The following is a 26,016-nucleotide window of genomic DNA, read 5'->3' as shown; positions in this document are numbered from 1 at the left end:
AACTTATCTGGAGTGTTTTATTTATTCTACAAGCCTTTTCTCCCATGGCACTTTCAGTCAGGTCTCTTCCCACTTCTTGTCTATCAGGTTTTATAAAACTTACCCTGACACCTTTGGGCTTATGTTCTATCAAACCAAATTTGGTGAATACAAATAAGTGAAGAAACTGAAAATTCAATATATAAGCCCTTATTTCTGCTGGAAACTAAGTTTAAAAAATGTTAAAAGGAATGCAGTCTTCACAATGTTTGTGTAAAGCATACTGAGCATCCAAGAATTACAGGGGAAGCATTACCTGCTTGTAGCTCTCTGGATGTCTAATGAGATCTGCTTCTGTGACAGAGAAATGTCCGAGGTTCTGGTCCATGTGGGAGCCACTGGTGAATAAATGGATCTGGAACAGATTGATTTAAAAGACAGCTGTCAGTGCAGGAAGCAGATCATTAAGATCATGAACTACCACCCAACAGCTGTGTGGGCTGGCAGGGTGATGAGACCCGTGCTCACAAAGCCCTTCCCGTGGACATGGACAAGTGTGAGTACGACCACCAATACAAAAGCCAGCATGGAAAAGAGGAGCAGGCACCACAACCACCTCTCAAAATGGTCCATCTGGTAGCATTGCCAGAACCAAATGCAGGAATTGCAACCACTGCTGCCACAGGAAAACTGAAGGTTTCTCTCTTCATCCTGTCTGAAGTCTTTTTCCTTACAGCAAACACGGCTAGGTCCATGGCATGAAAGGAGAAACCATTCACAAGACAGCAGCAGTCTTAACTGAGCTAAAGTACACTCTCAGATTAATTTTTATTTCTTTATTTTAAGTAGAAAATGCTACCTAGTTACAGTAAGGTTCTCTTTTGCTGCTCTATAGTTGGCTTTTGCTTACCAAGACCTTGTCCCAGCTGCACTGGTGATAGTATCATCAATTACTTGATGAAGAAGCTTCCCCAAGTTAGTCAAGGGAACAATAAAAAGCAATTCCTCCTATTCAGAGCTGATCCCTTTGTAACTGTAATAACTGCAGCTGCCAAACAAGATAGCAGTGCACATTTGTCAGACAATCACTCATATTTCATTAATATTTCTGCCAGAAGACAGAGAATGTTTCCTGCTTTTCTTCCTTTATTCTAATATGAACTTTATCACACACTTGGGTATTGACAACTATTTTAAAGTTGACAGGCACTGGGTAATTATCAACCCTTCCATGAAACTTCAGAATATTTTAGCATTTCTTTCCCAAAACTCACTGCTGGTGACAACCATCTGTCACATGTGCAGAGCTATGCGAGTTTAAAAATAAAAGAGCACCTCCCCACACAATGTTCTTCCTTTCCACTGCCACTCCTCTCTCCCTGCTGCATTCTTGTGTAACTCTGGCTGCCAAACCTTTGGGCCCCAGCCCCAGCAGGGAATTGCAGCCCCTTCTCCAAGGCAGGTGGCAGCAGCGTCCCTAGGTAAAGCCAAAACAAATACAGTAAAGTGGTAACAACAGAGGAATAAGGTGCTCCCCTGAGACCACACTGGATGGATCAGAAATAATCCAGTATTTATATTTTTGCTGTCTCTTACTGATGGCTAACAGAAGATAAAGAAGGCTGAAAGAGGGAAAGAGCACCAAAGCAGAAGCAGCAGGTAAGAGGGTGAGAGGCAGAACGTGCTGTTGCTCCTTGGCACGGGAATACCCCAGGTGGAGGCAGCTCTGATTTAACCTCACACTAACCTTTGCAGGAGAGCACAGGCACAGCCCCCCACACCCAGCACCACTTCTGGGGAGTTTCCAGCACCAACTCCTTGGCACTGGAAAGGGCTCCAATGCCCTTGAGCTCACTGCAGGGTGCCTAATTCACCTAGAGAAGATGAAAAGGGGGCTTGCTCATGGTTCACACACATTTGCATGAGAGGAAAAAATTCTACTGCATTAAAGAGTGTGCTTCTGAAATCTAATGGCAAATTCACCTTAGGGGAAAAAAGCAAAGATTTTCAAACCAAATAGACAAAAAAATATATAAATAAACCAGGTAGCAATTCCCAGAGCAGTGTGGTAGATTTTTCATGTCAAGATACAGATGCATCTAACAATTGCAGTTTAGCTCACTCATAAATTACTGACAATGAGGTAATTACCCAGCACCAGTCCCTGCCCTCTATTATTCAGAGATCAAGACTTTGTCCTTGTCCCTTTACTCTTTCTACCTAAGATACACAGATACAACCCATCCAATCCACTGCACTACATCTTATTTTTTATTGTTAACAGATAAATTATTTTATATTTTTAACACCTTAGAAGGGCACAAGAAACCACTCCATTTGTAGGTAGTGCTTCCCAGTGCTGCTCTGCATTCTTAGTGACAATACAACTCTTGCTCTCAGCTTCCAAGCATGTTGAGACCATTTTTGTTTCTTTACCATGATCTGATAATTCCAGTTATGTTAAACTCTTCTTCTATCATTGAGAATTCCATTTAACATGATTTTATTCTTACTAACCCATATGCACAGCTCACAATCAGATATCTACCTCCTTAAAAAAAAAAAAAAAATCTCTGAGCCTGATTTTACCCTCCACTACTTCAGGATGGAAAATACCCCCAGGATATCCATCAGTTTTGCAGAAACTCATCTGTTCCTCTGTTTTTTATAACATGCCAATTGTGCCACAGTGCACTTAACAGAGCCCCCCAAAAATGAAAGTTTTAAACTATACAGGTTCCTTCCTGTTTTGCTGGAACCATGCAAAGTTTCTTATTCACAGTTTTTAAGGCAAAACGGTAACTCAAAGACTAAATAAAAACAACTGCTCTCTCCTATGAATTCAAGAGGGATCAAAACCCAGGCAAACAGCTTCTTCTGGCATTTGACAGAAAGAAGAAAGAGAACAGAAGGAACCAAGAGACATGCCTTAACACAGTAATTTATTCTACACGTTCCCAGGTATTTGAAGGCACACCAGGTAAATATGTACCACTGAGAATTTCCAGGGAATTAGAATGGTATTACTACATTATACTTTCAAAGTGAGCCAACCTGTCCATGTCGAGAAGCCATTAAAATGTTATTCAACAGCTCATTGCCTCAGGCTGCAAACCTCCTCAGAAACAGAGAGGTAAAGATTTCCCTCAGGAAGTCTTCCTCCTACAGCAGGACATGTGTGCTTCTGTGAGCTTCAACATGCCTTGTGGGAGCTGAAGGCACTGAACAGCAGCTCCTCAGAGCAGCCAGCAAAGAAGAACAGCCAGGCAGGCCACCTAACAAGCAATTCCCAGCACAGGACCGGCTGTAGCTCCAGGGAGGCTTCCCTCTCTTGGGGACTTCTTGCAGAACTTCAGCCCATCAACCTCAGGTGGCTGCAGGCAGGATGGAGTAGACAGAGGACAGAGCAATATTCATACTAAAAAATACAGAGTAGAAGGAAGAGCAGTCATCCTCTGAGTAAGAACGTTTTTCGCCACTGTTTTGTGTTCTTCTCAGAAAGGCCCAAATAGAGAAAATGGCATTTTAGAGCCCGTGTGAGCCACAGAATGAAATCTGCAGAAGTGTCGCCACCAGTAGACAAAAATTCGAGCTCCTGATGAGCAGTAAATCAGATTGTTCCACAGCTGAGACACACAACCTGCTACGTTATTAAACAGAGAGAGTAAAAGCCGTAATTATCATTTTGTAGAGAAAGCCCTCTGTAAATCTGCCAACATAATTAAAAAACATAACACTCATTAGCCTTTTGCATACTGTGCTTGTGGTTTATTAGAGGAAAGCAGCAGCTCATATAGAGGTCACACGGGGTCAGTTCAGTCTTCTGAACACATAGAATAGTTTAAAAGTTTTGAAATTAATGCAGTAGTAAAAGCAATTTCTCTAGAAAGAGTCAGGAAATATCAATTATTGTTTATACAGCTGTTAAATTGTGCAAGCACGTTATATTTTCTGTTACCCTAAATGCTAACATCAATGTGGCACTGTAATGATGTCCTTCCAAAGTCACATTTACCTTTCTATTCTCCTGCTTTTAATTCAAACTAAACCATAAATCAGAGCACTTCACTTTATTACAGCTCTGAACAGAACTCCCACAGCTGCACACATAATACCAGTGTGGGTTCACATGTGGAGGAGCTGGGCTTAGTTCCATCCTCCTTAGTGCAGCCCCAAGGTGGCACCTCTGACTGTGACAATCACCAACAGCACCACTGCTGCCTTCAGCTTCACCCAGCAATGACAGCTGGAGAAGGCAGTAATGACAGCTTTGGGAAACTGGATGAACAGATACACAACTCTCCCTACTGCTTATTCCTCCAGATACTGGAAATTGTGCTCCAGGGACCTGCAGCATAACTAACCCGCCTCTTGTAGTTTTCTGACTGTCCTAACTCCAGCACACATTTTGCCTTAGATAGCCCAGAAGAGGGGGGGAAGTACAAGTTTATTTAAAAGTACAACTTCCACGGGAGGGTCATCATCTCCCATCTCCCCTGCCAATAAGCTTTTAGCATGTTGCCCCATCAGCACATTTCTTCATTACCTCAGAGCCTCATCTGGACTGCTGAGAATATCTCTGTTTGTACTCCAGCCCCAGGTCTGACCTGCTCTTAATTCTTCCTTGGCCTCATTAACTGCAAGCTGAGGCTCTGGAGCTGCCTAATGATTTGTTACTGTCAAGTCTCACATAAATCAGAGCACTGATGATGAGTTATGGAGGCATTTGCCTCACCTACTAGAAAAACCAGCACACCTTAAACAGAGGTAGTTTATCAGGGAGAGAAGATGCCAATCATTTCATTTGAGATCCACCTCTCCCAGCCCCACCATGGTCTGTGACCACAGTGCACAAAGCCAGGGACCACACGGGCACTTAGAAGGAATTGCCATCTTTGTTCCCAGACCAGGGAAGCACACCAGCCGTGCTCAGTGAGAAGAAAAAGGTTATTTTGGATGCTGCACACATAGTACTAGGGTTGTCCATCAGATATCTGCCCTAGCAATCAGTTCATGGAAAGAACAAAATGTAACCTCATTATCATTTTTAGCACTGCTCTGTCAGACACAGGATTAAAACCAAGAAAGCATCTTCATTCAAAGGTGAAGATGGTTCTGACCACTTTATGATGTGCATTTTGGGAAAAAATTTCCCCAAAATGTTTTCAGTCTCAAAAAAGGTTTTCTGGGAAGGTTTTGAGTACAGTAATAGCTGGCTCCTTTTAAGTTATTTAAAGAGATATAAATGGAGAAAGGGGACCTAGGGAAAGCAATATATAGTAACTTTTAGGACTATCTTAAGAACTGTATTTTTTGTTTCTGGAGTCACCACCACTTTGGGACTGAAGGCTGGTTCCATCCCAAACACATATAATGCTCTCAGTTATGTGTGATTAGACAGGCATCTAAACACTCATAAATGGGAAGAGAACTGGAACCTTAGCAGTGTAGGACCATTACTGATTCCTGATTTAAAAGCAGGTAAATTTTGGGCTCTGCTGAGATATCCCCTAGTACTTTGGAGAGAGATTTTGCATTTTATTTTGCTATTACTTTCAATATTTATGCTTAACATTTTGAATCCACATTTCCAGTGAACTCATAGTTCTGCATCGCTACTTCTTGTCTGGGGAGCCAGGACACTCTGTCTTGTTTCTACCAAGCATTTTCTGAGAAAAACAGCAGCAGCCTTTGGTTGCAGAAGTGACTAATGTGCCAACCTGCAAAAGAGACTTTATACAATTACAGCCTTACAAACGCTGAACATACTACATTTTCTCATGGTTCTGCCACACTGGGGAAAGACAGAGGTGCTTATATTCAGAGTGATTCACTCTTGCCTACAGAAAATGCAGAACTAGCAAACAAGAACAATTTGTACATTTAGCTCTAGCTGACAAGGCTTTTAAATAATAAACTATGTCACAGTGAGTGAGAAGAATCATTTACCTTGTGCAAAAGTTTGCATTGCTCTTGGTGCTGAGCATGCAAACTGCACCACTGCAACCTCAGCCTCCCGTTCAACCACTGCAGGTATCGAACATCTACTCTGTCTTCAGGTCCTGCGTCACTTGGGCCTTCCTGGCTCTTGGGCAGATCATCTTCACACTGAAAGCAGGAAAGAATGACAGACTGGTTTTAATTCGTTTCAATATTTTCAAGTCATTCAGTAGTGAACATTCAAGATATTCAGGCCAAAGAAGAAGAAAATCACCCTAAAATGAAGTCAATTCCAGCAGCACAGTGAAATTAGAATACAGGAATGGGAACAGCCTAAACAAGTAGAGAAGTGTGGAATACATATCAGCTTCTCATCTGTGATGTGGTGAGCTGTCTCCCCTCCCATCTTTCATTTTCCATACCCAGGAAGACAGAGTGTTCCTGAGACAGCAAGTATGTTCTTTACCCAGATGGGAAAAACTGTACTTTGACTGCATTCTAATATGTCAAAGAACATAAAAAACAGATTTAGCTCCTTTAGTAGTGTCTTCCTGAGACTCCGTTTTGTAAATCAATAACTTATATTGGGACAAAACTGTGGGCCTGTGCTTGCCCAGCTATTTTCTTTTCTCCATCCAGCATTTCCCATCTGGCAGGATTGAGGAAAGAAAAAATCCTGCAGCTGGCAGAGACCACAAGTCCACAGAGGCACTCCCAGCTACAGTTGTATCATCTGTCTTGCTTGTTTTGCCTTTTCCAGAGTAATTTGTAAGGAAGAACAGAGAAGCAAAGAGTTTCCATTTGTTCATCTTGTTCCACTTTCCCTCTGCTGCAGATGAAAACCCAACAACAGCCAACACCTTCATCTTCTGCATGAAATTCCTGCAGCACATTTCAGTGGTATCTCTTTCCCAGGAACATGGGGAATTTCACCCCCCCCCCCCCAGCCCCTTGCACAAAGAGATCATTCACATGTACAGACAGATCTCTCCGTTTTCAGCTAAGACTCCTGCAGACTGCAAATTAAAAGGGGAAGAAGACATGGGTAGTTTTACTTCTGATGCCAGTAATACCATTTAAAGTAGAGCCTTCCATTTCCTGCAGTCCATAGGAATTACACACAATAAACACAACCCATCACTCCAAACGTTTTTACCACAATATGTCATAAGAAGCAGAAATAACACAGAACTGCAAAGACCTGGTTATTCAGAATGGATGTCTGACATTCTGAAAGGAAGTGTCTCCCAGTTCTTAGACTCTCAAGACATTTCTTTTGAGTAGAAATTTAAAAGGCCTACTTGAAACATGACTGTTTGCAAGAAAACACTTAGGCAGATATTTGGACCCACAGACCTTGATGGTATTTAAGCATATGTGCTTCCCTGCTTCACAGATTTCCACGTTCCGTAAATCTTCAAAAGATCCAGTTGGCAGGCAAAGCTTGGCTGTAGTTCCAATTTGGATCCTAAACTAACAATGCAAACTGTAAAATGAAGAGATTTAATCTTGCCTTAATGGAGATTTCAACAGAAGTGTGTCTACAACCATGATCAAATAACCCCCTAACACTTGTTTGAACCTAAGTATCTCCAGCTGACAGGACCTCTATTACAATGAGTGTTCGTAATAAGCACAAAAATGCTGTTCTGGTCACATACCAAACTGTATCAGTGTTACAGGTCTGTTCCCTTTTACTCTGTGGCTCAGATAAACACATGCTATAAATCACAGAGGTGCAGGGCTGGTAAAGAGCTTCTACTTTAAAGGCACAGATTCATCTTTAACAAAATAAAAAGAGGAAAAAAAAAAAGAAAAAAGAGTTTGTGTCAACTCCAACATGCCTCTTCTTCCTCTGCTCCTTTGTCTCCAGGCTCCTAAACAAAGGCACTGTGTCCTAGGACACTGCAGTCCAAGCCAAGTACCTCCATGTAAGAGCCTGAATGAGGGATGCAGGACTCCAGGGGCTCTCCAAAATGCAGTTTATTCCATCCAAGACCTTACAGCAGTCCAGGGTGGTGGGTGACAGAGCTGTGCCCACAGCTGTCAGCTCCAGCTGCAGGCAGGCCTGGAGACCCTTTGGGTTTGGTTACAGTGCATTCTGTACTTTTCTTTGCTGAGCATCTTCATACAGTAGAACCAATCTATCCCTGAACTATTGTCCATAGCCCATCATAACTGCTGTAATTACCATATTCATGTTGCTGTTCTCCAATCACTAAAAGTCAGTACATTACAGTTTAAGCCAGAAGTTGTTTTTCAGTTTTCTTGCAGTGGAAAATTCTGAGACCTTTTTTCTACTTGCCACATTTGCTGACCTGTTTGCCTGTGCCATCTTTCTGCTTGGTAAAAACATCTTGTTTGAGGTGGGTTTATCCTTTCCTCTAAGTCATAATAACCCCTTCTAACTAACACACCCTTTGCCTCCTTGGTTATCCAGTAAGGCTGGCTCAGCAGTTTCTTCTATATCAAAACTTGCTTCCATCTCTATTCCTACTTCAGAGTCTACATTCAAAAATCTTTCTGCCAAGCACACGAATCTGTCCTATTTGACCTTCTTGTCAAACCTGCATCCTTCCCAACACCTGCACAGCTCAGACTGTTTTGCCCCAGCCAGGATGGGTTCAGGACCAGGACACCATGCAGATATGATTACCAAGCTGCCCATTAGCATGGTAGCCAAGCAGTTGGATATTAGTCATGGCAACAGAGAAAACCCACGTGGAAAGAACATTAAAACACCTCACAAAAGCAGCTAGAAAGCCACAAGGCCAAAGACAGACTTGGGAATCCCAGACTAAAATCTGCAGTGTCCATAATTTACAGTCCTACTCCAACTTCCCTGGTTAGAGGTTTCAGATCAGCACAAATACTGCTCTCCTGGGGATTTATTTCAGGAAGGAATGGCATTAGACTCGATTGCTTGGCAGTACAGTACAAACACCATGCAGAGCTAATTTTATTGTAGCAACCTGCCTTATTAATATTAAAATAAAGAAGCCAGCCAATGCATTTTTAACAGGATCTCTCCATTATTTATTTCACAAACTGCACAAAAAATTTACTTTTGTTATGAAATACTTAGCCTGGCATAAAGTAAACAAGGTAAAAAAAAAAAAAGGTCTTGCATATTATACTGTGACCTCAATTTCCAGTCCCATCTTTACAATCTAAGACTATTTACTGCTCTCCCAGGGAGTGGAAAATCACTAAAACACCTGCCCAAGCTACAGACTTTGCTTCGAGTGTGAATTTATCTAATCTATGCAGCAGTCCAGGTACACACCTACATTCACTCTGAGACACAGGACTGCATAATTTTTTTAGTCCAGTTCACAGAGAGAGCAACCAAGGCAACTACCCAGAGACCCCAAGGGCCTTCCCACACTTGGAATGCTCCACACCACTTTTGGAAGAGATCATTCCACAGCCACTTCCCAGAGAAGCATTTTGCTTGAAAACTGTTTGCTGCAATTAATGCTTCTCTCTGATTCCATTTCAGAGAAGGAATGTGCTTAGATCAGCTCGAGGAATTGGTGCCACAGCCTTGCAGTTCAAAAGTCACATGAGCAAACATCAATGTCCTGCTCACCACATTGAGCTTTTTTCCCATCAATGGTAATAGCTGAGCTAGTCTGGTCAAACTGGGGGATGTGGACCTGCCAGAGCACCCCTGAGCAGTGAAACTTAGGAAAATCGATTAAGCAGAAGATAGAATGAAGCTCCTCATTTCACTCTCACCATAACTCACCCCAAAGGAGCTTTCTATCCTAAAAGCTCCAAGTACTGCTGTTAGAACTTTTCAGTATCCACTCATTGGCAAGACTAAGAAAAGCAGGCACAAGCCTGATCAAAGTGACAAGCATATATTTACACAAGCTCCCTCCAAGCCAGTTTCTGAACTATCACCCTGCCCACACTTCAGCAGAACCAGCTCTCCTGTGGTAAAAGATCCAGGAGAAATAAACAGCTAAGCCCCAGAACAAATACGCCTTCCAAGACAGCACCCATCACCATCCCAGTTAAGGTAGCTCATAAACTACAAAACCTAACCGAGGCTCACAAATACACCTCTGCCTTAGTCAGACCTAAACCTGGTTTATTTCCCAAAAAATATATATTTAACAATTTTTGCAAGGCAGCCTAGAATTCAGTCATTAACACACAAATTTTGCCCTAAATATTCCATCCCAAGCTATTTCAAGTCAAATTATTAAAAAAAAAAAAAAAGGTGTCAGATCATTCCCAAAAAGTGTGAATAGGCTTGTGGTTAGACAATGAAGCAAGTGCATTAAAAAACCCCCAACACTGCCAAAGTCGTCCTGGCAGAATTGTTCTGAGCAGACAAGTCAGTCATGAAATACAGTGAACTGAAAAAAGCCATCAGATATGAAAGTACTCAGAGGAAAAGAATAAGGGGTGGGAGAAAGGAGGGTGTGAAAAAGACATGGTGCTTTATCAATTTTCAGCCACATTCCATACATCTGAGGAAACAACTTGCATGCAACGTGCTTAGAGAGAAATTAAAGATTGAGAAATTTCAACTTCAACAGCAGAAATTAAGCTTTTCTTTTTGGTTTGAAATACAAAGCAATCCCACATTCTCAGAAATCAGAGAGCAGGTGTACCAACAGTGGATGGAGATAAATTAAACAAGTACTTCATCATATAAATACTTCATCAAAGAACAACACAGGCACCTGCATGTTTACAGACATATGAGAAGGGAGCATTTTTTTCCACTACTTGCTCTATTTGAGGATTTTAGTGACTTGGTATGGAGTAGATTTTGCTCTGCCCACAAATGAGATTTTGATCATTTTGATTTACTAAAACTCCAAAACCTGATTTAATACAAAATTCCTTGCAGATCCAGCAACATGCCATTGGCAGGACTGCAGAGGAAACACTCTGCTGTGCAAATTCACCTAGACTTTCCACACTTTTCCTACTGATATAGGAATCTTTAAGGCTTATAAATCCTTACCTTAATAAATTCACTGTGCCCTGTGCAGGCAGTGGAACAGAAAAGGCCGTGCTGCCTGCACTGCTGTAAAACACGGAGATGGCAGGGCTGGCTCCCCCAGAGATGCTCTTTTCTGACTGTGAGCTGCCACCTGTCGGCCCAGGACAGAGCCCAGCTCATCCCCACCGAGCTCTGGCTTTTCCCAGGCATCTTCCAAATCCCTCCAAGCACCGACTCTCCGCCTCCACACATGGACAACCAGCAAACAATCTGCTGCTCACAACTACCCATGGAGAAACAAGCCTGCTGGAGCATGGATAAGATGTTTAACCCATGGATAGATGCACTAGGTCAATTCCCTGACACTAATCCTTGAGCAGAGCAACACAAAGCAAGTGCCAGCTGAAGCCACCAGTGCACATTCCAACCCCACTGCTCACCTGCACTGGACTCACTCCAGGTCCAGACAGAAAGTATTTACTCAGTTACCACTCAGATCTTAACTACTCTAAGCCCACAGCCTGGTATCACAAAGGTGGGTAGGAGCACATTTAGATCCTCACTGCAGGGCTCAGGAAAGGCAAGGCAGTCACATAAATCAAGCCAATAAAGTGCTTCTGCAGCTTTTACTGAGCGCTCGTTCTGAGCCACTCATAATTCAGACATTGGTTTTGATGTGACATAACATATGTTAACTTCTGTAATTACACATCTTTAAACAGAACCAGAACAGAGTTTTTTGTTGGTTTTTTTTGTAATTAAACACCAGAGCCAGAAATAACAGTATCAGACAAGCTTTCTTAATTAATACAGCCATATATCTATCTGCAGGAGGGAAAATGTGAACAGGACCAATCTGAACAGATGAATGCAAAAGGGACAGCACTATTTTCATTAATAGCACCATAAACAACACTACATGGATTTCCTCCCAGACAAGGCAGGATCCAGATTAGATTTATGCAGGGAAAGATAGATGGTGTAAGAACCCATTCCACATGGTGCACATACCAATTAAATCTCCAGATATTTGCATAGAAGAGTAAGTTTTCCACAAACATAAGTGCCCACAACATCCAAGTTACGCTCGTATCACATTCAGCAATTAAAATAAAAAAAGCTAAAAGTCCTGTGTTTCCTCAAGGCCTTTTAGCTTTTAAATTTCTATGCCTCTTGTAAGAATTACTACTCACAACAGCACTCCCAAGAGCTTACTCTTGGCAAAAAGTGAAAAAGTGAAGGTGCTGAGGGAAACAGAAAATGTGAACACAGGTCTTACCCATGCCTGCCTTGTTCAAACAAGCCTCTCTGGCAGTAGCCACGGGCCTGAGGCACTAGAGCACATCAGTCCTTTATTCCATCCCTCCCCACTCATTTGGGAGGCTGTTTAAGAGCTCTGCAATACAGCAAAAGCACGAGGCCTTTAACAGAGCTCAGCAGCATTTCCTAATCTTTAGAGCTGCAAGGTTTTAAAAGAACACTAAAATCCCAATGCTCACTGCATTATATATTCAGACAGAACATGGAAACTCAACATCCTAAGACCAACACGTGACAGGGCAGATCTTCACTGGGAGAGCGTTCTGCAAGGCTCATGAAATACCATACACAGGTAATGCCTTGCACTGCCTTTTTTCCCCTGCCTGCAGCTGTAGTTCCCCTTGCCCATGGCCATTTGCTCCACTGTGCCAAGATAGGAGCCTCTGGAGACAGAAAGATGCAGCTCCCTGCAGCAACAGCACACATGGAGCTAGGGGAACACAGGGGAACAGCAGCTGCCCTCCAGGAGAGAGGAGGAAGAACTCTGCAGCCCAGAGGCAGGCTCTCCAGGAACCTGCCATGCCCCTCTCCACACACTCCTGAAGGAAAAGTCCTCCTGAGGGAAAAGTGCTTTATTTCAGAGGATCCTCTCAACCTCAGACCCAGGTTGCTGACAGTGGGACACCACAAACAGATGTTCTCATTTAACTCCGGAGATAACCAGAACATACCAAAGGCACTGGCTGCTCCCTGGCACTGGAGGGCAGGAGAGGCACTGAAACATCTCAAAATCCCTCTTGGATTTCAGCAAAGTACCAGTGTGACCATGGTAAACCTTCCTACTAGCACACCAGTCCTCATGATTTGCTCCTCACACAGCTCACGGGCCTGTCTGCTGAACCCCATCCAGAACACGTCAGCTGTAATGTCAAGTTCAAGAAATTCTGCAATTCAGACATTACCAGAGACACAGCAGATTCAATAAATTATAAGCCTTTCTGATCAGTTCAGACTTGTCTTTTGCAGTGTTTTACTTTGACATGCTGTCTAGAAAAAACAAAAAAACACTTGTTAATTGTGCATTCACTGTGTCAAGCAAAGCCAAATGTTGGTAACTGCACATCTTCCAGTGTAGCACAGGAAGAAGGTACCACGACAAGTTCAAAGTATGCTGCAACAGACTTGCCAGCCACACTGAGGTGAGGAAAATTCTGGAGGAGAAACCTCAGGGATCCTGAGCCCTCTGCTCAGGTTTCACAGATGGCTTTTACAAAAAGAGTGTTCCTTAGCAGCTACTGAATCCAGCAACAGTAATAGCAGAAAAAGGGCAAAAACATAAATGGTGAGAGTTACTAGGAAGACAGGAGGACAAAGAGAATAGAAGTGTAAGCTGAGGGAATAAGGGAGGAAAACCAAAAAATGAAAGCTGACAGACTAATATAGCCCATAAAGATCTGGAAAGTAATTACGCCTCTGAGTCAGAATCAATAAGGTTAATAAAATTCCCTCCTCTGTCCTCACTGGAATTGATGAAGACATGGAAAAACTGCAGAAAACTACTTTTCACTGAAACTAGTGCCCAAGGTTTCCTGGTTTTCTACTGGGGGGACCATCGATCTTGGCTGCTACTTTAACACTTTCCTCTAATAACATCGTTTATGGAACAGCAGTGACCGTCAAGTTTTCTGTAAAAGAAAGGCATTGCAACAAGATTAGACCAAGCATAAGCCTTACACTATACTGGAAATAGCCAGTGAGCCAAACTAGACCACGACAAACAAAAGATTAATCAAATTGCAAACCTAAGGGTCAGAAGGCATGTTTATCTTCATTTTTGCCCACCAGAAGCAATTAAACGGAGTTCACTCTGGCATGCTAGAGACAAATGCATGAATCCCAAGCACAAGAGACATAACAGCTCTATTTGTTGATTAATACCAATTCACAAAAAGGGAGGGGCATCCAATTTCACTCGGAGGTCCAGAAGCAGACAGGGGGAATTAGTGGAAACAAGAACCAGTGTTTGTACAACATCTCCTGATGATCATGAGGGATATAACATCGCCCCACCCATTTAAAAGCTCAACAGCCTTCACCCATAATCAAATTACAGGGCACACAGATTAATTTCAGCTGTAAAAATAAAAGAAGCACAGGCAGTATTCCTCCCTGGAAACAGGAAGAATATATGCTGACAAATTACTGCTATTACCTGCCCAAACCATCACAGATTTGGAGAAAGCTGGGTCGGTAACACTGCAACTTAAAATGCGAGGTAAATACAAATTAGTCAAATACTGAATGTGCTAAAAAGGCAAGTTTATATCAATTATATGCTTCTCAGAGAGAATGAGAACTGCCCAGGTGTGCCTCCCAAGTTCAGAGAAGGAGACAGTTTCAACTACAGGTTTTCAGCTGTGTCTTGTACACCTGGATTTGTTCTGTGTGAACAGGAATCAATAAATGGCACTTGAGAATAATCTGCCAGTACATGATCACCAAAGCAACAGAAGACTTTGAGACATCACAGCAGTGCATATCTGAGATGGAAATTCACAAGGGGTGCCAAAAGCCTTTGAAAACCTTGTCCCTCAATTACTGGCCCAGTGCTTTAATGCAATTAAGAGGTGAGAATTCCCAAGCAGACACTTCAGTGCATCGATGTGAGCCTTCAATTCAGATTGTACTTAAGTCTTTATAGATCTAACAGAGTTTGTGATTACTTCTTCTAAAGAGCTGGCCCATGCAAGGTTTGAACTTTCACTTAACTGCCTCTGGAGTCACCAACCTGCTGACAGATGAGGAGAGTAAATTCAAAGAACCTGAACTGCTGCAGCCCAGCTCTAAGGTTTATCATGGATTATGGATCCCAGTTTATCATGGATTATGGATCCCCTCCTCGTTCTCCTGCTCCTCCTGCACAGCTTGCTCCTTTAACTGTTTTCCCTCCCAGTTTATAAACTTCACATGCTAGAAGAGAGCATGGCCAGGGAAGGACCTGCCACAGGCACCAGGATCCTGGCTCAGGAGACACTGCAGCTCTGCCCTGCCAAAAAACACAAGATGGAGGTGCCCTGAAGGAATCTCTTACCTAACGCACAAAAGCAGCCAGCCCCCAGAACCAGCCCAGGCTACCAACCATGTCTGTCCTACCACACCTCACAGTGAGTTCTGAGTACATTAGCACTACCTCTTACCACCTTTCATCATCTCTGAGTTTATAATTTCAGGAATCACTTAACTTTCTGAAAATGTAAGTACAAGTAAAAGTCAGCTTGTGGAAGCTTTTTCCAGCTCAGGTTCAAAAGATTAAGAATTCCATGCAGAGCTTGAGTTCCTTGTCCATCATGTGTCATGAATACTCTTGTGCCTCTAAAAATCCTTTAGAGCTGATGGAAGTGTTCAATTTGCAGGGAAAGAAAACGATGTTGCTAAGGAACTGCAAAGGAATAAAAGGCCAGAGTGTGGTAGCCTGAAATGAAATTATTTCAATTAACTGGCCAATGATATGTTGGGTATTTGGCACATCATCAGCAGTTCAGCAGGCTTTGTTTTAAACTTGGGCTGAAAGAACAGTCAGAACATGACTGTACACTTAATTTAGGGATTAGCTCCATTCTCTCTTCTCACACAACAGACCCTGTTCATCTTTGTGGATTTCAGACAAAATTTTAAAAGCCAACCGCATGAATATCAGTTTGAACTGAAGCTATGCCTACAGTTATTGAGACTCCTTTCCTTTTAAATGAAGACAAAGGGTAAGGATTCTCTCCAAATTTATTCTCACTGGTAGACCAACAGATGTACTTTTCCAGCAAGTACTGGCTTTCACACTTTGCTCATTTTGGCAGAGATCTCAGCCATGCACAGAACCAAATGTATTTCATGGATTTTTGTTTTGCAAAATTTTCACTTCAGGAAAATTAATTGTAGTCATTAAAGATTCCATTGAGTGGAAGATTTTTCAAGTTCTCAAATGAGAATTTCATTTCAATTGTTTTAAAGAGCATTCCCTTTTCTTTCTCCTATTCTTTGAGACATATCTTTCCTGAGTGAACGTTTTTTCCTCTTCTTTTACCTTTTTCCTTCACTTTACTGGAATAGAAGACAGTTAAGACTGCAGAGACTACACGTCTGGTGTGTTAACTTACAAGATGTCAGGCAGCAAAGTGACAACCTCCCCCTTTCTTACTGTGATTTTGGGGTTTTATTGCTGATTACTGGCTGATGAGCAGGCTTTGCCACATGATTACTCCCCAAAATAACAACAGCTAGCAAATAACAATATCTAACAACAATAAAACTTAACACTTTTATGAAACAAACAAACAGCAGGTTTTAATGAGTGGTTTACAAGGAGCTGATTCAATGAGGTGTGTGACCCATCCATCTCCTCTTCACCCACCATTGCCTCCTTGCATCCTTGCCAGTGCATTCCTAGATCTTCATTTCTAACCTAAGGCTGAATTTATTGGTTTTGCAATGCCTGGTTGATCAAATAAAAGATAAGACCTCTCCCTCAAAATTCCATTTGTTTTAACTTTCTTGTGATGGAGAATCACAAAACCCACTAGTTATGCTGTAACTATATTCTTTTTTTTTCCCTTGAAAATATCTATTTTATTGGAGCATGAAAACTGCGAGATGAACACCATACAAGAGATGTTTCCATTAATACAATGAGCTTTACATAGATAAGCTAACTCCAACTTCCAGTCTATACAATTTTTGTCTGGTCTATTAAAAAAAAAATTCAGACTCTTAAGCCTTTCCAAACACTGTTTTGACAGTTATGGAGTAAAAACATTTAATATGCATTCCATGCTTTTTGAGAAACACGAGTACAGCAGGTGAGCATTGCAGTGAAAGACATACCAGTATGTGTGACCATAAGAGATAACAATGTATTACCATAGTTCTTTCATCCCTTTTTGGGAAATGCAAAACTTAAAGCCTTCAGAGAAAATAACACAGGTGCTGCCCCACTCCCTGAATTCATGTCACATTTCACTTGTCACTCTTTTGTAACAGAAGAAAAATTTTAACAACAAAAAAAAAGATTAAAAAAAAAAACCCTGCTAGTGCAGATGAAAAACAAGAAAAAGGTAAAAGAGATGATGAAAGTAAAAAGTTGTCCAGCAGTGTGTTTTTCTGAAATCTCAAGGCACTCTTCACATAAGTAGATGGCACTGCCACTCACAGCTCAGCCTCTTGTGCTCCCTCTTCTGTGCAGCAAATAACTGTAGTGCACCAAGAGTGGTCCCTTTCCTCAAAATACTTCTTGTAATGTTGTTACAAAAAGGATTCTTTCCCTTGAACTGTTTTCCATTTGTACAAGTGTTTTCCTTCTGAAGACACTGTTTCTATATTGCAGCTTTCCAAACTTTTGCTTTCCTGCTTTGCTGCCCCCTAAAATGGCTCCACAAAACCAGGGAAAAAACATATATGGCTTCAAGAAAGACCACACACCTTACACACCACGAGATAATCAGCAGGTAGGGCTTCTGACCTACAAAGTCCTGTGCCAAAAACTAAGAAATTCTGTGAGCCTGTCATCTTGAAGCAGACTGAGCAGTATTAGTGTCTGACTAGATGATGGTTACTTCAGAACAGACTTTCTATGTACTAACAGCTTTTATTAATAGAAAAAACAACACACTCCAGTGTGTTCTCAAAGGTCATTAGTTACCTCAAGGGCAGGAGCTGCCATTTGAGACCTTGTTGTTTGTTAAAAGTATTATATGCCTAACCTTCTCTACCCAACAGTGCCAACACAGCCAGCATTCATTGCTAACCTGTTTGCCTGCCCTGCAGAACCACTCACAGCTCAGTCTGGGAGCCCAAGACCCAGAAGCAGAGAGACTGAAGAGATTCACTTACCTCCACAGTGGTACTGGAAATAGAAATCAGGGAATTCAGGCAGGGGTGGGAGTTTGATAAAGAGAAAGAACTGTGGTGGTGCTCGCAGGGGTCCCAGGATGAGAGAAGAGATGAGAATCTTGACTCCATGTTTCAGAAGGGTGATTAAATATTTTATGATATATAAGAAAATTATATACTAAGACTATACTAAAAGAATAGAAGAAGGGATTTCAACAGAAAGCTAGAAAGGAAAGGAATTGAATGATAATAAAATCTTGTGACTGACCAGAGAGTCTGAGATAGCTGGACTGTGATTGGCCATTAGTTAAAAACAACGACATGGACCAATCCAAGATGCACCTGTTGCATTCCACAGCAGCAGAGAATTATTGTTTTTCTTTTCCTCTGAGGCTTCTCAGCTTCTCAGGAGAAAATATATTTTTCATAAAATATGTCTGTGACAAAGAACCCCTAAGCTTTGCACGCAGAAAGCTTAGAGAAGGGAAAGGAAATAGACACTGGCCTTTTTTGAAGCTGAAGTCACTCACCTGCCAAGGCACCAGGACAGCACCCATCACACACTGGTGGTGACACAGCTGCTGTCACAGGTGACTCGTGGACAGGGTGGGGTGGAAGGACACAGCATGCTCACCGTGCACAGGGAGGTCTCATCCCCAGTCTGCACTCTGTTCCGAGCCAGGAGCTGCTCCAGGAGGCCAGGGCAGTGCAGCAGCCAGGAGAAGGCCAGCAGCAGCTCCCGGCTGCCCGCGGAGCCGTCGGCCACGAGCCGCTGGAGCTGGGGCCGCCTGTAGCCATGGTACCACAGAGCCCACTTGACAAAGCTCACCTGGGCACCTGGAAGAGCAAAACAACTGAGGGTAACATCCTGCAGCACTGCACTCGCCCACTCAGCTCCACAGTGCTGCTCCTGGGAGGGCAGCACTTTGACCCCAACCTCAGGAAGACAGTGGGGACTTAATCTTTATCAAGGGTCATTGTAGCCTTGAGCCGGAGATGGAAATGAGATGGATGAGATGCTTGGTTTTTTGTGTAGAATGGCTGAATCTTTATTGTACATAGCTTACTTTTATATGGTATTAGAAGGTACCCTGTTTGAATTTCACAGGATAGCAAATTACTGAAACTCACTGATTGGTTGCTAATAGCTAATGTACATGTTGATCAAATTTTTTTCTTTCCAGATAGTTTATATTTTTTCTTCATAGATTCTCACAGGATAGACTTCTTATTTTTGTAGGTGTGAACTCTTTTCTCATAAGAATAGATTGTTATGTAAACTGATTTTTTTTCTCATGGGAACTTAACAGGTTAGTTTAGCCAGAATAGTAAGGTTTAAACCATGTTTTATAAGACTTTTCTTTTATAAGGTTTTATCTATATGCAACAATCATCAACTGGTGAAGGACAGGAGGGAAAGGATAAAAGCCTTCTTTATACTGCCCCATTCTGATTGCAGGAACTACTGCTCCGGGAAAAGAAGAAATGCAAAGTTGGGATCAAGACCAGTAATGGCCTCTTGGAAATTAACAAAGGCAACAAAGGCACCCACCCACCCCCACTACAATGGGACTCCAATTCACCTATTCATTTTTTATGAGTCACCAAGCATGCTATGAATTAGTAAACACTCTGAACCACTCTACTCCTGAACTAAACTGGAATTTAGAGATAGGAGTCTCACAGCCTGCTGCAAATCTCTGAGCGCCAGAGAGCAGAGATAATGCAGCACAGCACATGGGCTATTAAATTCTCAGGAATGCTCTGATCTATATTCCTTCACACCAGTAAATGTTACCTGACAGCTACAAGACAGCCACAGCAGGGCTCTAAAATACTGAGGAAACATAGAGAAAGTTATTATTAAAAAAGGTTCTGCCCAATAAACCTTGGCTCTGTACTAAGCCAAAAACAGAATAAAGAACATAATTAGGGGGACAATGAAAACAACACATACTGGCTAAGAACCAACAGCTGTAAAAGGAAGACCTGCTCAAAAAGTTTCTGGAGTTCTCTGAGGGCAACAAGAAGCAAGTGGATAAGGAAGATTCAACCAATGCAAGACATTTAGACTTTCCAGCTTGCACAAAGAAACCAAGGCACTGCAGCGGAGGGAGAGGAAAAGCTTTGGATCAATGACAAATACCCAGCAGACAAAAACCAGAGGGCAGGAATAAATAGTGGTTTCACATGAGAGCTCTGTGCTAAACAGCTGCTGTTCAAACAACTCAAAATGACACTTAGACAACGTGACAGTGACAGAAAACTTGGTGCTGATGTGATATTAGTAATAAAGAAAGCAGGCAGATCATGAAGGACTACAGAACCTCGAGCCAAACTATAAAAAGACAGATAAAAGTATTCTTAGAAAAAAATAAAAAATATGTGCACAATGAAAGAAATGTTCCTAACTTTACTGACTTATAAGACGGGACCTGGAACTGCTCCGTGGGCTCAGGAACACCATCTCAGATGATAAGGTTTTTAATGACAGCATCACAATTGGTTCTGACAGGCATCCAAAGGCAAACCCAGTGTGAGAAACCCAGCAAGGACACTTAACAGAACACAAATACCCACCATGAGCTTTATTTCTTCTCTCCCATTAAGGCTAGAGAAGATTTGGAAAGGAATGAAGAGAAAGGACAAGTACAATCACAAGTACAGAACAGCTGCATTGTAAGAAGCGATGAAGTAGGCCAAGAAGAAGAGCAAGAATGGATATGACAGAACTCTTCAAAATCCTGAGTGCTGTGCAATGGGTGAAGAGTGGATGATTTGTTTGCACAACACTCAGCACAAGAACTGTGAGCCAACAAAGTCAGCAAGCATGTGAGTCAAAACATGATCAAAGAGATGCTCTTCACATATGCAGCAAAATTCTGAAATTGCTCACTGTGGGACTCTTTGGACTCCTAAGAGTCACTCAGGCTCAAGGAGAAACTGGATTTACAGAACAGCAGTCCATGGAAACTTATGAAACACAACCATACCCTCTCTGGATTGGAAAGTCTGAGATGTAAACTGCTGGAGGCTGAAGGAATATCCCCCCATGCTGTGAAAGCATCCTTCTATATTAGCTCTTCTCTTTCCCTTTGACAGCTGTCACAGCTGGGTGGAGCTAGAGGAATCTACAGTTTCAAGCAGTTCAGGCATTCCTACAAAGCAAAAGACCTAAATTGCTCCATTTGCTCTTTCCACAGACCCTGTGAATGAAACAAGCAGCTTCCCTTCCCCATGTCAGGATGGCAGAAATGCGAAAAAATCTTCCTGTAGCTGTGCTCTCCAACCCCTCAAGCACAAGAGGAACATGGAGATAGTACAGATTTTATTTTGATCAGTCATGAACATTCCTACATGAGCAGAGTTTTCATGTCATCCTTTCCTTTTCTGTGTGCATTTGTCAAGAAAGGAACTGCCATAACAGGTAAAGGCAGAAATCCTTCAAAAGGAAGGATGATCACTATATGCTTTCCTCCTTTTTCAAAGCAAATAAGCATCACATGCTGCCATCTGCAGTTCAAGGAGCTCCTTAAAAAAATTACATATCAAAGTGGAGGAAAGACAAGCAGGTGAGGTGTTTTTTATTTTCTTTTATCACCATTTCCCTGCTCTGATATATCACTCAGGCCAGATCCACCAAGGCAACTCACCACCTGAATTTCAGTGTTCTTCTGGTCCTTTATCTCCCCCTCTTTCATGTCTCCCTCTGCACCATGCTGCCCTCACAGGAGAGGGTACAGCTGGTGTGCCAGGCAGGAATTGGGAGTGAGCAGTCAAGGCATGGATCTGGAACTGGGGCTCAAGGAGCCTTCCTGTGACCTTAGATAAGTCCCTCAGTTTTCCCCATCTCCAGAGTGCTCAAGTAAAAAGGCAAAAGTATAATTGGCAGTAAAGGTTATGTGAGTACCCAGGACCAAGATGGATTCTTTCTTAATGTGCAACCAAGAGAGAGGAAAAAACATCACTCAGATAGAAGAGACCCACTAAACACCTCTCTGACATCTTCTTATGGCATTAGGATTAGGAAATTTATACAGAAATACCTTCACAAGGCTTCCAACTAATCCCCTTCTCCACAGATATCATTTATAAAACTATATTCAGCAAGTAAGATCAAGCTGGGGATGAACCTCAGGGTTCAGCTCACTTAAAACTACACTCAAGCTGTGCCCTTCCACTGTTGAGTCCTGACAGATACTTTCAGTGACTTACAAGATGATATTCAAATAAGAGCTATGCACTAGCCTGGCAGGCTAAAATGGAAAGGAACTACAAGTCCAAGCACAGACACAGACACAGACACATTACTTCGTGCACTCAGACAAGGGACACCTGCGTAGGTAGTGGTTATCATGGGAAACTACTGCTTCAGAAAAACATTTTCTGCTACATTAGTCAAACAAACAAAAATCTATTGCGGCTCCAGATCTCTTTCCCACGCTATAATCCCAGAAAATGAATGTGTCCTCCAACTATCTGAGTATCCAAATGCACTGCTACCTGGTGTGGCTGTCAGGCTGTTAACCCAGTTCATTAGCCTCTGTGAAGAACAAGCAGCATGAAACCACTGATCATGATTTCATCAGCAAGGTTATGCCCAGAGTATTCACACAGCTTACTCAGACTCTCCACTGTCCAGTGGCCCACTGCTGTGACATATTTAAGGGGCTGGGTATAACAGCAAGTTTACACTAAAATTTACAGTTAAGTGCTTTTCACTGTGGGAAGAAAAAATTCTCAGAGAACAAGAAACCAGGAGCGGCTGCAGAATTTCACAACCACTGACTGGTAGGCTTCAGTGGGATTCCTGAACTGGCCAAAGATCAGTGTTTCCTTTTGAAAAATAAAGGATACAAGATCACTGGAGAATGGCTTCTCTTTTCCAGAAAGCTGTTTCTATGCTCACAGTAACCCCGAGACCAAAGGAATCTTCACAGCCTTCCTCTGGGATCTGGCAACTGCTGCCCTCCTTATTTTAACCGAGGTTATTAAGAGGTTGTACAAAAAGAGTAAAGAAAAGCAAAGCTTGATCTGTGGACTAAGGCACTAGACTTGGATTAGAGGAAGCTGTTTTAATTCTCTATTTTGTAACAGGATCCTACACAAACCTGAGAAAGTTATTTAGTGCCTATGCCCAAGGCTTATTTCATTTGCATGAAATACACAAGAGACCAGAGCTGGGGCAGAGAAGAAAAGCAGTAAAATATCGATTGTGTTCAGAGCAGACAACTCATTCACTTGCCAAGCAAAAGTAATTACTGTCATTTGAAAAACAGTACAGCTCTCCAGCCCGAATTTCAGCTTTAATCACCAAGTTGTGACTAAAAAGGTTTCTCAGAAATCAGCTGAACAGTTCTCAGCAGAACCACACATAGCTACCTCACAATATACCAGTGGAGGCTGTGTTTGCTGTCTCCAGAGCCAGGAACCAAGTGCCACATGCACTTGGAAATTCTGTCCCCAAATGCTACAGGCAATTAGTATGGGAGCAACCAGGATCCAGTAAGGTTGCACATGTGCAGGACCACATCCACAATGTTGTGGGAGACAGTCAATAAACAGACTTGCCGTACACAGGAGACTGTGGATGAGTGGAAAAATAAAAACAGCCAAATGAAAAATAGCAGTCCTGCGAGTAACAGGACTTCCTGCTGAGCCACCAGCTAAACTATGCTGGTGGTTTTGTTCTGCATTCCACAGTGCTGAACCTTTCTTAATTCCATTTACAGAGCCACCAGGCTCACAGCCAATCAGGGGCTTATACAGTGCTGTTTAGGGTGTTTTGCTTTCAAGGGCAAAAGTGAATATTAAATGGAGCTGGTATGAGGAGACCTTGATTCATCACAATACAATTCTTATACAATGAAAAGGCCCTAGATAGACATGTTTCAAGAGAGAAGATGGGGAGTAGTGTTGTACTTGGAATAAGGTACATTTAAGAAGTAAATAGTCTTCTGCTGTTTTGAGAAGCCAATCTGCATTCAGCTTCTCTCTGAAGTAGTGGCCCTGTCCTTAAAGACATTATTCACAGTCCCCCTAAAATAATCACACACAGTCCATTTCTTGTTTTGTCTAGAACTTCACTGTCTTTATGGTTCTTACACTGCAATTCCTGGCTCTGACAGTGGACTGGATAGAAAAGTACCAACTTTGGTTGATATGGGAATGGGAAAAGAAGGAACCAAAGGGAAAAACCAAACCTACTTCTGTCTTTGCAGATACTGAGAATGCATAACATCATTGCAGAGATTTACCTGCAATAAAACATCACAGGGATGCAAGAGCCTGTGGAAACATCCCAGTTTCCAGGACAAAGCACATCAAAGAGTAGCAAACCTGCCTCACAGCACACTTCCTCATCACTAAACCTGAGGCCTGGTACATTGGTGGCACAGGTGTCCAAAAGAGAGCACTCACACCAGGGAGAAAGGAGCCAAAGGTGCTACAAAACCAGTCCCAGGACAGATGGAAACTGCAGTCAGCCAGAATGACGTTACCTATGGCATCAGACTCTGTCCACCTGCCCCTGTGAATCTGCTTCAGAAGCACGTAGAGCAGCTTCCAGAAGTCCAGGCTCTGCAAAAGAGAGGGGTGGAAGGGGAGATCAGCAGGAAAAATATCTGCCATATTATTTAGTCTTAATTAGGCAATTAAGCCCATATCTGAACATCATACATGGAACAGCACACCTGCTGATCCAGCTAACACCATCTGATCAGGCAGGTTCATGTACGTCAATGTTCCTGTTCATGTATGTTCATGTTCCTGCCTGATGAACACAGAATCTACAGAACCAGCACCCAGAAAGAAAAGGGCTAATCCTGGCTGTACAGCAACACTCAGCACTTCTACTGTGAGACCCATGTGTGGAGGAGCATTCCAAAATCTGCTCTGATACAACCACACATGGCGCAGCTCAGCCGCAGTCAAACAGGCACCTGAACAGAGCGGTAAGGTCTGACCACGACAGCACCAAGCTCACAAACAAGAGGCACAACAGAATGAGCTGGAAATGGGAATCGTTTCTTGGCTGCACAAGGACAGCATGCTGACAAACTCAAATAGTGATTCTTACAGCTGGAATCTCAGTCAACACTTGTAAAACCCTTAAAAATAGCCGAGGAAGGGAAGTACCCTGTGTGCGAGCTGGAAGCCTCGGAGGCAAAGCAAGACCCAAGCTGGGCAAAGGGCAGCAAACCCCAAGCGACACCGAGGTGTCGCAGACCAGAGTGAAACACCAAGCCTTAAGTTACAACCACAGTAAGGTGCAGCCCTTCCCAGAGCGGCGAGTTTGCTGAGATCCCCTAACACGGGTCAGCGGGGCGGACAGCGAGCCGGGACCACACCGAGCCGGGACCGCACCGCAGCCCCGCACGCAGGGCCTGCCCAAAGCTCGGTGCCGTCGCGCTGCCGCGCAGAGCCGAGTCTGCCCCCGGGCCCCGCCGCACTCGGCTGTCCCGCCAGTCCCCGCTGCCCTGCGCCCCGCAGGGTCTCCGGGCGGAGCTGCCGGCGCTCACCGCCTGCGGCCGGTCGAACCTGGCGCGGCGCAGGGTGTCGGGGGCAGGCCGGGCGCGGGGCGGCAGGGCCCGGCACAGCGCCCCGACGGCTGCGGGCAGCGCCGGGCCCCGCTGCCGCTGCTGCTCGCGGTGCTGCTCCCGCTGCCGCCCGCGCATCGCGCCGCTCGCTCCCACCGCCCCCGGGCCCAGCGGGAGCGCCTTTCCGGGCCGCCCGCCCGCGGCAGCGCCTCCTGGCCGCGGGGAGGGGGCACTGCGGGCGCGCCAGCCCTGCCTGTCGCCCTGCATATCCCTGCACCGCCCTGCATCTCCCTGCGCCGCCCTGCATGTCTCTGCACCGCCTTGAATGTCCCTGCAACACCCTGTATCTCCCTGCATCGCCCTGCATCTCCCTGCAACGCCCTGCATCTCCCTGCACCACCCTGGATGTCCCTGCATCGCCCGGGATGTCTCTACAGTTGCCTGCACCTCCCT

The 26,016-nt window shown here is 43.4% G+C and overlaps 1 protein-coding gene across 3 annotated transcripts in view; it reads right to left on the bottom strand.

Moving 5' to 3' along the window:
* Window positions 1–25,707, bottom strand: part of TEDC1 (tubulin epsilon and delta complex 1) — a 70,647-nt gene extending 44,940 nt beyond the window's left edge. For 2 of the 3 annotated variants that reach the window (XM_050977534.1, XM_050977536.1), the window contains exons 1-5: window positions 25,546–25,707; window positions 24,526–24,604; window positions 18,660–18,862; window positions 5,929–6,087; window positions 296–394 (exon numbers count right to left, since the gene is read on the bottom strand). In XM_050977534.1, coding sequence (XP_050833491.1) covers window positions 296–394; window positions 5,929–6,087; window positions 18,660–18,862; window positions 24,526–24,604; window positions 25,546–25,701 — 696 coding nt within the window. In that variant the 5' untranslated portion in view covers window positions 25,702–25,707. Of the gene's footprint in view, window positions 1–295; window positions 395–5,928; window positions 6,088–10,906; window positions 11,154–18,659; window positions 18,863–24,525; window positions 24,605–25,545 lie in introns of those variants that run through there. The other variant, XM_050977535.1, reaches the window with a different exon arrangement.
* Window positions 25,708–26,016: the final 309 nt, after the last annotated feature.

The sequence above is a fragment of the Serinus canaria genome, chromosome 8 (genome assembly GCF_022539315.1).
Source record: "Serinus canaria isolate serCan28SL12 chromosome 8, serCan2020, whole genome shotgun sequence".
In the NCBI taxonomy this organism is placed as follows: Eukaryota; Metazoa; Chordata; class Aves; order Passeriformes; family Fringillidae; genus Serinus; species Serinus canaria.
The sequence above is the reverse complement of the archived record's forward strand: the minus strand, read 5'-3'. Positions and strand labels throughout refer to the sequence as shown.